Source organism: Amblyomma americanum, chromosome 3 (assembly GCF_052857255.1).
Source record: "Amblyomma americanum isolate KBUSLIRL-KWMA chromosome 3, ASM5285725v1, whole genome shotgun sequence".
Classification (NCBI taxonomy): Eukaryota; Metazoa; Arthropoda; class Arachnida; order Ixodida; family Ixodidae; genus Amblyomma; species Amblyomma americanum.
Window position 1 is genome coordinate 20,042,101 of NC_135499.1, and position 13,637 is coordinate 20,055,737.

General features: G+C 47.7%; 1 protein-coding gene across 3 annotated transcripts in view; it reads right to left on the bottom strand.

Moving 5' to 3' along the window:
* LOC144124470 (sorting nexin-4-like) overlaps positions 1–13,637 on the bottom strand; it is a 129,664-nt gene that overhangs the window by 56,013 nt on the left and 60,014 nt on the right. For all 3 annotated transcript variants that reach the window (XR_013313191.1, XM_077657158.1, XM_077657157.1), the window contains exon 6: positions 6,590–6,662. Coding sequence is in view for 2 of the 3 variants with exons in the window: in XM_077657158.1 (XP_077513284.1) it covers positions 6,590–6,662 (73 nt within the window). In the remaining variant the exon portion in view is untranslated. The remainder of the gene's footprint in view (positions 1–6,589; positions 6,663–13,637) is intronic.

A 13,637-nucleotide genomic window follows, 5' to 3' on the forward strand; every position in this document is an offset into this window, starting at 1 on the left:
TAAAAATAATTTTTTTTTGCAATTTTCCGGGATCTCAAAGACGCCCCCCCCACTGAGAAGATGGACGAGGACAAAGGAACAACCAATCCAACACAATGAAGCCGAACTTGCAGCGGCCAATTTGTGTAAAGGCTCCAACGATGCCAATGGCAGAGATTGAAATAGTGGTGCCTCCATTTTGCTAGTCTCTGGAAATTGTACCCTGCTTCAGCCGCTGCGTGCTGTGGCACGGGAAAATGTGCAGCAAAAGGTAGTTTCATATCTAGACTGCCTCTGCAGCACCATTTCTGTTTGTGAAATTCACGATAACACATGGAGACAATGCAGCTTGCACATTAATATGGAATGAAGGACCTCCAAGCATTTATACCCACAACTTCAGCTGCACTGCACCAAACGTGCAGTCTGAGACTGAACACTGCTGCAGGAAGGGATGCATGCAACACAATGACAGGTTGCCAGCCAGTAAGGCAGAGAAAAACTGACAGCCGATTGCGATAGGTGGCAATGCGAAATTTGAGTGCAGCTCTTCATGGCTGCAAGGTGGCAGGTGACGCTGCCAGCCAGCCTCTGGCCCCTTCCAGGTGGCGTTTCACTCTGCTACTTGGGCAATCTGTTACGCCGACTACGCCAATGATTACGCTGACAACTCCGACGCCTAAGACATGGAAAGCCAGGAACAGGCACCCAAAAGCTGCATTCTATAACACCACAGGTAACATTGTTGGCTCTCCTCTGAGAGGCAGTATTAACATGAGCAGAAGAAGACAACGCGGTTGTTCACTGCTAACATGCCCTGAAACACAGGTGGCATTCCTATGGAGAGCAGTGCAGCTGCATTCTGGAGCTGTCACTTGCATACGGTACACTGCCAGATGAGTACACCACCAGGCTGCAGCCGGGATTTCTGCTGAGAGTGACTCATTGCGTTTTACAATTACTCTTAGTGCCGAAGGAGATTGACAAACTTGAGCAACAAGGCATCATTTGTTGAGTTCACAACCCGATGTCATGGTGTGCAGGAATAGTCATCACTTCCAAGGCTACCGTCTCTGTGTTGACCTTACTAAGCTCAACCAGTTCGTCCTCCGAGAGTGTCATGTACTTCGAAAGGTGGATCAGGTATTAGGACTCCTCGGAGATGCAAGGATGTTTTCAAAACTGGACACATCAGGATTACACAAAGTGAAGTTTGCTGGGTCCTGTCAGGAGCTGACTAAGTTCATAACTTTTTTTCGGCCTATACTGCTTCTGTCGCTTCCCTATGGTCTCACGTCAGCACCAGAATATTTCCAGAAACAGATGGCTCACATTCTGGAAGGGCAAGAAGGATGTGCCAGCATGACAGATGACATCCATGTCTTTGGAAGCACTTGCAAGAAAACGATGTGCGATTGAAAGAAGTCCTGTCCCAATTGTCAAATGCTGTCATCACCTTGAACAAAGAAAAATGTGTGTTTGGGGTACCAGAGGAAAACTTTCTTGGTGTCAGGGTGTCTGCTGACAGAATGAAGACAGGCTCAGGCAACATAAGTGAGGCCCAAGCAATGGAATCACTAAGGACGTGGCGGGAGAGCATAGATTACTGGGAATGGTCCATCATGTTGTCTGTCTTGTACCGCATATGTATGAAGTCACCAAACCCCTTCAAGCAGTTCTGGCCAAGAATAACGTCTGGATCGCGAGACCCGAACAGGTAGCAGCCTTCGAGCGGCTGAAGAACCTACTTACTTCAGGGTGCTGTTTAGTGAAGTAGTCTCCGCTGTGCCCTACTCCAGTCTATGCAGTGCGAGCTCTTTCAGTCTGGGTGCCCTTCGCCTTCAAGGTCAGCCTTCAGGAGAGAGACGTGCTGTCGCTTTTGCATCCAGGGCCATGACGCCAACAGAGATGCATCATCATCATCAGCCTGACTATGCCCATTGCAGGGCAAAGGCCTCTCCCATGTCTCTCCAACTAACCCGGTAATTTGCCAGCTGTGCCCACTGTATCCCCGCAAACTTCTTGATCTCATCCGCCAACTTAACCTTCTGCCCCCCCCCCCCCCCCCCCCCCCCCCCCCCCCCCCCTCCTACGCTTGCCTTCTCTTGGAATCCACTCCGTCACCCTTGAGGACCAGTGGTTATCCTGTCTTTGCATTACGTGCCCTGCTCAAGCCTATTTCTATTTCTTCCTCTTGATTTCGACTAGGCCATTAAACCGCGTTCATTCTCTCACTTACTCTGCCCGCTTCTGGTCTCTTAACATTACGCCTATCATTTTTCTTTCCATAGCTCGCTGTGTTGTCTCTGACTTAAGCTGAACCGTTTTCGTTAGCCTCCATGTTTCTGCCCCATAGGTAAGTATCGGCAAGATATAGCCTTACATTAATTTTTAAAAATTAGTGGCAGGCTTCCCTTAAACATCTGGTACGAATAACTCAAATGACCAAACAATATTTTAGAGTTAGTTTTGGGTAGTGAAGTTGTAGCCACATTATTGACCATTAGCAACAGCAGAGCCCGTAAAGCGGGATATATTTAATAAAACATGTAGAATATGTCACTTATACGTTAGCACCTTACCTTACCTGCATTTTCAACATGTGCTTGTTGATGGGAATTCTCCCCCAGAGTGTGCAGATGGTTAAGAGTAACTGCTGTATTCAAAAAAGGTAATAGAAAAGACATGTCCAACCACCATCCTATATCAGTTTTACCCGTGCTTTCCAAAGGCCTGGAGAGAATACTTCTAAAACGCCTGTCCTTATACCAAGCGTTTTAACCTGATAAGTTAAGCCCAGTATGGTTTTCGCAGAACAAGTCGACAGAGCTCCCACTCCTGGCTTGAAAGAAATTCGTTAAAGAAAATTTTAAAAGTGGAAATGCGGTACTAAGGTTCTTTTTCTGTATGTTTTGAAAGCACCTAACCTCATTAGTCATAAAATTCTCTTTCAAAAACTTCATTATTACGGCATTAGAGATAAAGCACACAAATTAATTACATCCTATTTGCAATACCATTCTCAGTTTGCAGCGACTGAAGGAAAGCATTCAACAGTAAAACTGGTGAAAACAGGTGTCCAACATGGAAGTATTTTGGAACCTTTTCAATTTATACTTTGTCTATGAGATTTGCCGCACTGATAGACCGGCCTGTTACATAATCTATGCCTTGAGAGGATGGAAGCATGTAAGAGAAATACAGTGCCCAACCACAGGAGCAACAGTGACATTAAGTCAAGAGTTCGACGGAAATCCGTCTTAAGAAAGTGAGTCTGCAGCATTTAAGAGAATAGAAATATCCTTTTAAGCCTTAAGATAAAAAAAAAATGGTTTGTTGACATTGTGCTCGTTCGGTGTGTAAAAGATGGATGTGCACTAAATGTCTGCTGGAGTCTCCGCTACGCCACTAAGAGAAGGCGTTGTCCTTCAGTGCGTTTTATTTGGTTGATGGCAATAATGATGACCAGTGTCCTTTGATGGCAGAAAAGTTGTTTCCATATGAAGGCGTGGCAGCCAAGACTGCTGATGCATTGAATTCAAGCATAGCAACAGCGGTGACGCTCTGTTTTCAAACTGAGAAATCAAATTTTTTTTGTCTTGTTTGCAGTGCTGGGCTGTAGTTACCATTTCTGCGAGAGAGAGCGAGAGAGAGAAAGACGAACGGAAAGGCAGGGAGGTTAACTAAGCAGTGCCCGGTATGCTGCCCTACACGCCTGGTATGCTACCCTACACGTGGGATAGGGAACAGAGGGAGAGATAGAAAGGGGAGAGAACAAAGGGAGATGATCAATTTTCCATATGTCCGTTGGCCGTTACTTGCAGGGTACATAGGCACACACTGATAGTTCACAACCTTGCACTCAGTCCTGTGTCTTTTAAGAACTTGAAAAGTGCCTTCAAAGCTGTCCTCTGCGATGAAGGCTTACTTCAAGGACCCAGAATCTTGGCTTCAGTAAGGGGCCGAGGATCTAAACGGTGGAGTGTTGCAGCCAGGAGTGCACGCTCACGCTGAAACCGAGGGCAGTTACAAAGAAGGTGTTCTAAAGTCTCGTCGCACCCACAGATCTCACACGCAGGAGGGTCCGCCATTGCGATTAAGAGGGAGTAGGCATTTGTAAACGCTACCCCCAGCCACAGGCGACATAACAGTGTAGCATCGCAGTGGGAGAGGCCGGACGAAGGACCGAGTTGAAGTAAGGGGTCTAGGCGGTGCAGACTGCATGTGGAGTTTCCAGGAAAAGACCATGATGCTAAAATCTCTTTTCGGCCAAGCATTCGCAGATGTCTTGCTGTGTCGGCTCTTGTCAAAGGTATGTGGACAATGTTGGCACTGCCGTGAGCTGATCGAGCTGCAGAGTCAGCTGCGTCTTTTCCGACAATGCCACAGTGTCCCGGTATACACTGGAAGACGACGTCATGATCCTTATCCTGCGCCTGGTGTTGAAGATGTCTGAATTCAGCTACGAGTTGATCATAATCGCCATGGCGTAAAGCAGAATTAAGACATTGTAGGGCTGCTTTCGAGTCGCAGAACACAGCCCATTTCTGGGGTGTTTGTGCACCGATGTACTGCACAGCCGCACGAAGAGCGGCCAATTCTGACCCGGTGGACGTTGTCCGATGCGAAGTTTGCTGGATAATACTGGTCCGTCTTGCAGGAATGACCATGGCGTAGGTTGAACTTGTACTTGAGACTGAAGCATCTGTATACACATGAGTGTGGTCACTATATGCGGCATGGAGTAGGTAGAGTGTCATCTGTTTAATGGCCGGTGCCGATAAGTTCGATTTTTTCGCTATGCCCGGAATTGTAAGGCGTACGCATGGCTCCCGCCGACACCACAGCGCAGAGGAAGGCCGTGCTGCCGGGGTGAACTGTGATGGGATGGACGACTGCTGGGTTGCTATAACCTTTGAAAACGCTGCATGTGGTCTTTGATCTGCCACTGACACAAGGTGGTGCTGGGGAATCTTTGTTAGATGCCGTATGTGGATCTGCAGGGTGTCAAGGGTTAAATACGTCAAGAGTGGGTAGTCCTGGGCGATTGCAATGGTAGCAACTGTTGATGTGCTGCGAGGGAGACCCAGGTGTGTGATAGAGATTAGCTTTTTTTTTACAAAGCTGCAATGCGGGCTCCATGATAAATTCCGGTCTATAACAATTCCTAAAAAACGATGAGAAGCACCATAGGCAATAGCATGGCCATCAATAGTTAGCGGATAACGAGTCATACTTTTGCGCGTAAATGCCACTATAGCACACTTCTCGGCTGACATGCTCAGACCTTGCTCTCGGAGATAGGAGGAAGTTATGGTTGCTGCCCTCTGAAGTCTTGCTTGCACCTGGAGACGCGTCACAGAGGAGGCCCAGATGCAGATGTCGTCGGCATACATAGAGATATAGACGGTATTAGGTAGGTACTCCGGGAGTCTTATGTTAGATTAAAGTAGGACTGAGCACTCCGCCCTGGGGCACGCCCCAGTAGGTGTAATGCACGGGTGTGGAGCCATCTTCACACATAATAAAGAATGTCCTTTTGGTCCGATAGCTTTGAATCCACCTATACATCCGTCCACCGATTCCAACAGCCTCTAGTGCATCAAGGATGGCCTCATGTGTCACGTTATCGTATGCATCTTTGACATCAAGAAAAAGTGCCGCGCACATGCGCTTCTGGCATTTCTGTTGCTGTACTGTGGACACAAGATTTATGACGTTGTCTTTAGAGGAGCGACACCGTCTGAAACCCGCCATGGCTTTAGGATACGTTATTGCGCTCAAGATACCACTCCAGACGCACCAGAAGTATTTTTTCCATGACTTTTCCCACAGAACTGGCCAAAGCTATTGTCCTGTATGATGACAGGTTGAGCGGGGATTTCCCTGGTTTAGTAATGGTTTCAAGCGACTGGATTTCCACTGGGGAGGGATAACTCCGTCTAGCCACGAGTGGTTGCAAAGGCTGAGTAGCTCTCTACGCGCGTTGTGGCCAAGGTGGCACAGCGCAGCATATGTAATTCCGTCTGGACCTGGTGCAGACGAATGCTTACTTTCTGTAAGGGCAGCATCAAGTTCCTCACGAGTAAAGACAACATCCATTGCTGAATCCCGTGATGCAGGTGGAACACGCTTGGGACCCGAGGTAGTCACTGCACCCGCGATTGCCCTACAGAAGTCAGCTGCAACTTCAATCTGGTGACGGTTTTGGTGTAGAGCCAACGCATAGAAAGGCAGTCTTTGCTGTTGAAGCATCGCAAGAGCGCTGGAAGTCCTTCTGTCAATCTCTTAATCCTCGAAAGCCCATGTCCCTCATTTGGCAGACAGTGCGGGGGCTTCCATTTCAGCAAAATTTTCTCATCTATATTCTGCCTCGAAATCCTTAGCCTGCTGCACAGTATCGCAGATGGGTGGCATCCTTGCTTCCTCATAATAGGGTGGCTGGTGAACCACCATTTACACACTTAACAATGGTAGCAATTAGCCGAATATTCCACTGTCGTTTCATTTGCTGAACATAGACTGTCTGAGTAAAGAGTCCATGGCACACAAGAACAAACAGAAGGTTATGAGAGAAATAACAAGACCACATGGTCAGTGCGTTACTCACAGCTCGTGACCGCAGAAAGTTGGTCAGGTTTGTCTTAAGCTCTGTGCTGTACCTCTTCACCTCCTCGAAATCCCTGCAAAACAAATGTGACACCAATTGCAGAGCATAACAATGTCATGTGTATTGCAGGGTTATCTATAAAATGCCGTGTCTTGTGGACAGTCCTATGTGAGACAAACAGGCTGCAGCACCATGCAGTGGTTCAGGGAGCGAGCATGCATCCACCATATCAAACAATTACTGTGCGCATTTTGCTGCCACACTGTCAATGCGACATCATTTAGGTTGTCGTCTCAAAGGTCAAGGAAGGTCGGGGGACCTTGTGACGTCATCACAACCTGCCCATAGGATCGCGAACAAACTGCCATTGACAAATTCAATGCAACTGCCTACTGTGGCGCTGTGTATGAGCCTTGCGGAAGCTCGGGAAGAGCATCCTCGGCCTCGCAAGCCCCACCGCTGGCAGTGCTTGCAACAGACACCTGCCAGGTCAGTGGTGAAGCATTGATTAGCCGCTCCACACCACTGTGCCACTAGTGGAATGAGGAATTCCCGCGATTTATGAATGCGACTGAGAGGGTCGTGACATCGTCAACACCATGTCACCACCAGCAGACCAATCATAGGGTAGCACCAGATTCGAAAATCTGAGGGCCGCGAAAAATTCTGGAAGTACGCCCACGCTAGAAAATGGGTTAAGGTGGAGTAGTGGGTAGATTAAGATGTATTAATATTTTGGATGAGTATAATCCCATACGATAATCCAATGGAAGGTACTGGAACATCCTAGAAGATGACTCATGCATACCACATAATGGCAATGGAACCGGTTCCAACCACAATTTTTGCAGGAAAATCGCAAGAACATCAGGCACTCGATGTAGACATCAGAGCAGGCAACCTTAATGCTATCACATTTTCTTCTCTAAGAATGTGGTAAAGAAGGCCCCCAAGTTTTTCAGAATACACTTGTGAGCCACAAGTTTCAGAGTCAAACACTCAACGCAGAAGCACGAATAACATTGCATTAAAAGTTACGGATGCATTTTTCATTTATAAATCTGTAAAGTCCATGCGAAAGTGAGGCTTCTGTGTTACTGTACAAGGCAAATGCAGAAGGGACCACTTTTGTTACTGCAATTCACAAAAATGAACTGAACGGAAAAAGTTCTTAGTTTCCAGCGTTGAGAACTGAACAAAAGCTTTTGTTACTTTATGAGGGATAGATTACGGCACATACTGACGGGCACGTACCGTGCTATCGCGGATTAGCGGAAAGACGAAAACTAGGTGTGGAATTCCTCGTTAATCGGGACATAACTGGCAATGTAGCAGAGTTCTGTAGTATTAACGAGAGGGTAGCAGCTATCGTATAGGCTCAATAGGATATACAAGCTGAAGGTGGTGCAGGCCTACGCACCTACAGCCGGCCATGATGACCATACCGTTGAAAGTTTCTATGAAGACATGGAATCGGCAATGAACAAAGTAAAATCACAGTAGACTGTACTGATGGGCGACTTCAATGCGAAGGTGGGCAAGAAGCAGGCTGGCACCCAGGCAGGATGCGATTATGGGAATAGCAGGGGAGAGTTATTAGTAGAGTTCGCAGATAGGAAATAATATACGAATCATGAATACCTTCTTCCGAAAATGAGAGAACAGGAAGTGGACCTGGTAGAGCCCCAATGGTGAGACTAAAAATGAAATAGACCTCATTCTGTGCACTCACCCTGGCATTCTGCAGGATGTGGAGGTCGTCGTAAAGGCGTGGTGTAGCGACCACAGAATGGTAAGGTCTCGATTTAGCCTAGATTTGATGAGGGAACGAAAGAAACTAGTGAAGCGGAAGCCCATTAACGAGTTAGCGGTAAGAGGGAAGGTAGAGGTATTCAAAATTACACTGCACATCAGGAATTCGGCTTAAAATGAGGAAGACGATCTTATTGTTCGAACAATGAATGATAATCTCACTGCTATCATTACGGAGTGCATCGTAGAAGGTGGTAGGATTGTTTGACAGGCTATCTCAGGAGACGCTATCGGCACAAGTTACATACAGTTATATACAGGTTATATACAGTTATATACACAAGTTATATACAGGTTGCCACTTTCATGTGGCAAGTTGTATATCGGGCAGACAGGCCGGTGCCTGAACAAGCGACTCAGCGAGCACCACAGAAGTGTTAGAGATCAGGGACCAGGTAATCTGGCCCGTCACTGCCGTAGTCACAAGTGCACGCCTAACTTCAAGGAGTGTCGGTATTAGGAAAAAATAGCAATCAAAAAACGAGGGAAATAATTGAAGCGGCAGAGATGGAAAAATGAGGGACTGGGAAATTGTATCAGTGATCCTTCGGTGTTTTTATCAATGAAAGACTTAGCTTTCTTAGGTGCAAGGCAGAGGGCGAAAGTGTGAAACTTGTGCACTGTTTGGTAGGTTCTTTGTTTTTTTTTATTTTTTTATATTTTTAAATGTTTTTATTGTTTTGGTTTTCGTCTTTCCTTGACACATCATGACCTTGACAAGATAATCATTGTTAGTTGTTTGTACCTGCGCAATACTTGACCTTTATAAGGCTGTCAGCACCAAATAAAGACCATTCAGTGGAAGTAAGCGCTTGTGTTGTGTCCTGTGTATTCTGTGCGCTATGAATCCTCATGTTAAGAGAACGGAAGCGGGCAGAGTGGGTGACGAGATTAAGAAGTTTACAGGCATAGGGTGAGCACAGCTAGCAAAGGACAGGGTTAATTGGAGACACATGGGAGAGGCCTTTGCCCTGCAGTGGGTGTAGTCAGGCTGATGATGATGTTGAGGAGTGGACATCAGAGTGCGACTCATCATTTCGCCGACTCAAGGGATTGAACGCTGGAGACAGGATTGAGCGGACGCAGCTTGTCTGCGCTCCGTGGATTTCTCGTCCTGTGCGCGCAAGATCCATTCGCAGTTCCACATTTTTGTCCGGATCAGACGTATAACGTCGAGAACTACTCGAGGATACGCTTTGATCCCAAGAAGTGACTTTCTTGGCATTATGCGGGACTTCAAAGCCCAAACCAAAACGTGGGATCGCTAAGCTTCGCAAGCACTTCGGCACCGGGCCCGGCGTCCGTTGCCGCGTTTGGACTGACCAGCGAGCAGCTCTCCGCTACCCCTTCGACGATGGATGTGGACCACACCCATGGCTACGACCCCGAGTCTGGAGGATTCGGAAGTGTTCCGAGCAGCAGCAAACAAGGCGAGGCGAACTTTGATAATTCACAGCCAGAACCTGGATGGAAGACGATATACCTCAGGGCAGGACAGCGTGCACAAGGGCACTCGGCTCCGAAGGCATACGAAGATGACCCGAAGTAACCAGCAGCAGATCCCACAAGCCGCAAAAGGCCCCCGAGACTGCCTGACCTCGACAAGTATGAATTTAAAGTGATTATCAAGTCGAAAGACCGTTTGGACCTAAAAATGTGGGGTGGGAGTGTACACCCACTTAACGTCGCGTTCGAAAACGCGTTACGTGGCAAGACGCCAAACCTTACATCAGAGTTATTGAAGAGCAAAACATCATCATCGCGGCAACTTCCCATGTCGAAGATGCCACAGTACTTGCGAAGATCGATCACATCAACCTAGACGAGAAAAAGTACCACCTCAAAGCCTGCGTGAAAAAACCGCAAGACTCATGCAAAGGGATGGTGCACGGGATTGACCCCAACGCATCAGACAGAGACCTAGAGAAAGAATTTTCCTCGGAAACCCACAAAATATTAGGCGTCCGAAAGCTTGGCAGATCCAACTCGGCGGTGATACTGTTCAGTGGATACAAAGTCCCTTTCTTTGTTACGTACGGGTGGATCGAGCGCAAATGTTTTCTTTATAGAAAAACTAGACCGTTTTGCGTACTGTGCGGCAGGGAAGGACATAGACAGGACGTCTGCCCCAGCCCAGCTGAATCAAAATGTGACTCGTGCGGCAAGCTGAATCCCGGGGAAGCTCACGATTGCACCCCAACTTGTGCGGCATGCCAGGGGAATCACCACACCTACTCAAGGGAATGCAAAGCAAAATTTCTGGATAACATCAATAAGCCTAGGAAACATCAACATTGCGGTGATCAGGAAGAGAAACCGACAACCAGTGGCACCAGCAAGAGCTACGCGGCAGCTGTACGCACGAGCCGAAATGAGCAGTTCGAGAAGAAGGAATCCAGAAAAAGCGGCCTCCAATTCTACGTCCAGGTTCAGGTCAAGATCCAAGTCTAGTCAACGTCGCAACTCGTCAGGCCGATCCGGAACGGAAGAGTCAAGACATCATAAAGAGCAGGGGACCACAAGGTCGACCTCCTTTGCACCTAAGGCGGATCCACCGGCATAGGAGACGCCACGCACCCGAGAACGCGGACTGTCATCTGAGAAGCAAGAAGACTCAAGACACATCGTAAAGGCGGGCTATGCTGGGTTGCCTCCATCCCTCCCCAGAAACACGATATCTAAGGAGTTTAATAACCTGAAAGCAGAAATTATTCAGCTAAAAAAACAGAACGAGGCGTTGCGAGCTGAACTTAAATTGGTCAGGCTGCAGTCACAAATAACTCCCAAAAAAACACCCGAAGCCCGGCCAAACTCACAGTTTATGAGCGCGTCATTGCAGAGCTGAGGGCTGACAGAAAGGAGCAGGGTAAAAAGTTCCTACAAGTTATTCAGATGGTCAAAAACGAGTTCACAAACGAGTCCGCCAACACTAGGAAATACATAAACTCCGCCATTGCCACAGTCCGAGACGAATTCAAATCTAAACTCAACGAGTGCAACTTCCGAAATAGGAAATCCAAATATGCCGACAGGCACCCACTTCCAGAAGAGGATGAATAAGGACCATGGCACATAGGGGACAGGAAACAATAATTTGGCAATGGAATTGTCGGGGATTTAAAAAGAAAAAAAGCAAGCCTTCAATTTTTCATTGACACGTCGGAGACGCCACCTGCTGTAATAGTACTTCAAGAAGCAAATACGGTCATCAGCATGAGGGGGTACAAACCTTTCCAAGACGAGCATAGCCTAGGAATACTTGTTCAAGGAGTTTACCGCAACGCTGCAAGAACCGCTAGCCGAAAATATCGAACATGCTTACATTGACATTCTTCCCAAACACAGGGGAAAACGCAGTTTGCACATACTGAATGTGTACATGAGTCGGCCCAGGGACTCATGTCGTCAGATAGCCACGCTATTTAATAATTTTATCAAGAGGGCAGGTAAGGACCCCCTTGTCATAGCCGGTGATTTCAATGCGCCCCATCAAGCATGGGGATATCACTTCAACAGCCCGAAAGGTAGGAGGATACTTGAGATCGAAAATATCGAACATGCTTACATTGACATTCTTCCCAAACACAGGGGAAAACGCAGTTTGCACATACTGAACGTGTACAGTCGCCCCAGGGACTCATGTCGTCAGATAGCCACATTATTTAATAATTTAATCAAGAGGGCAGGTAAGTACCCCCTCGACATAGCCGGTGATTTCAATGCACCCCATCAAGCATGGGGATATCACTTTAACAGCCCGAAAGGTAGGAGGATACTTGAGATCACTAACAGAGAAGGGCTCGCAATCTAAACGGATCCCCTGCAACCCACCAGAGTGGGTAATAGCGTCAGCAGGGACACCTGTCCAGATCTCACGCTTGTGAAAAACTGCCTGCAGGCCACCCGGTCTAACACTGGCGAGTCCCTGGGCAGTGATCACTTCATCGTCTCCTGCACTGTTCAGGGAGTTAAATGTCGGAAAACAATTGGCAAGGCTAAGATTGTGAACTGGGACAAGTGGAGAGAGGAAATCGCACGTCTCCCAAACGGATATCACAGATATTGAGGCATGGACAGCACTGCAGATGAAAACCGTCGCCAGGCACTTTACGACAGCGAACACCACGGAGGAAACTCCGGCAGTTGACCCGCACCTGTTACATCTGTGGGAAGCCAGGAGATCTCTGACAAGGAGGTGGAAAAGGCAAAAGTTAAATCGCAAGCTGAAGACCAAGATTGCAGAACTCACCAAAGAAGCAGATGACTACGCACATAACCTCGCTAACCAAAACTGGCTCAAGCTGTGTGATGAGCTCAACGGTAGAATGGGCACGGCTAAGGCATGGGGACTCCTCAGATCCCTTATCGAGCCGAACTCAAACCGGAAAGAGCAAACAGACACGCTCTGTAACGCCTTGCACAGCTATAAAGGGGACAACGAAACAGAACTTGCATGGAAATTCCTCGATCTGGGATCCTCGAACCCTCTCCCTGCGTACACCGGTGCACCCAATGAAGAGATGGACCAAGACGTAACGGTTGAGGAACTGAGGGCGGAGCTTGACGTCATGCGTAAGAACACCGCTCCTGGACTGGACCAGATAAACACCAAGATGCTCTTTAATATGGATGACATCTCCTTAAGAAAATTAGTGAAATACTTCCACACGCAGTGCTCGAACAAGGGCCAGATCCCAGACTCCTGGAAATTGGCTTTAGTGCGATTTATTCCCAAGCCCCAAAAGCCATGCGATATTGATCATTTACGACCGATCTCCCTGACGTCGTGTCTGGTAAACTGTTCGAGAGGGTCGTGAACGCCCGACTGAAACGACTCCTGAGGAAGACTGATATCCTCCCTGACACGCTGTACGGGTTGAGAAAAGCTGTTTACACACGATATTCCCCTCCGTATCAGAGAGGATATTCTGGACAAACCCGGCAGATGTCAGGTCACGGCCATCCTTGCGCTCGATTTAAAAGGGGCATTTGACAATGACAACCACCAGGGAATACTGGATGGGCTTAACAGCATCAACTGTGGTGACCGCACATATAATTACGTGAGGGACTTTCTCTCCAATAGAAAAACGTTAATAAGTATCGGTGATCGCACCTCCTCTCCGTTCAATCTAGGTTCCAAGGGCACCCCGCAGGGAGCGGTCTTGTCTCCGCTTCTCTTCAACCTGGCCATGCGTGGGCTACCAGAGAAGCTAGACCGCATCCAAGGCATTAA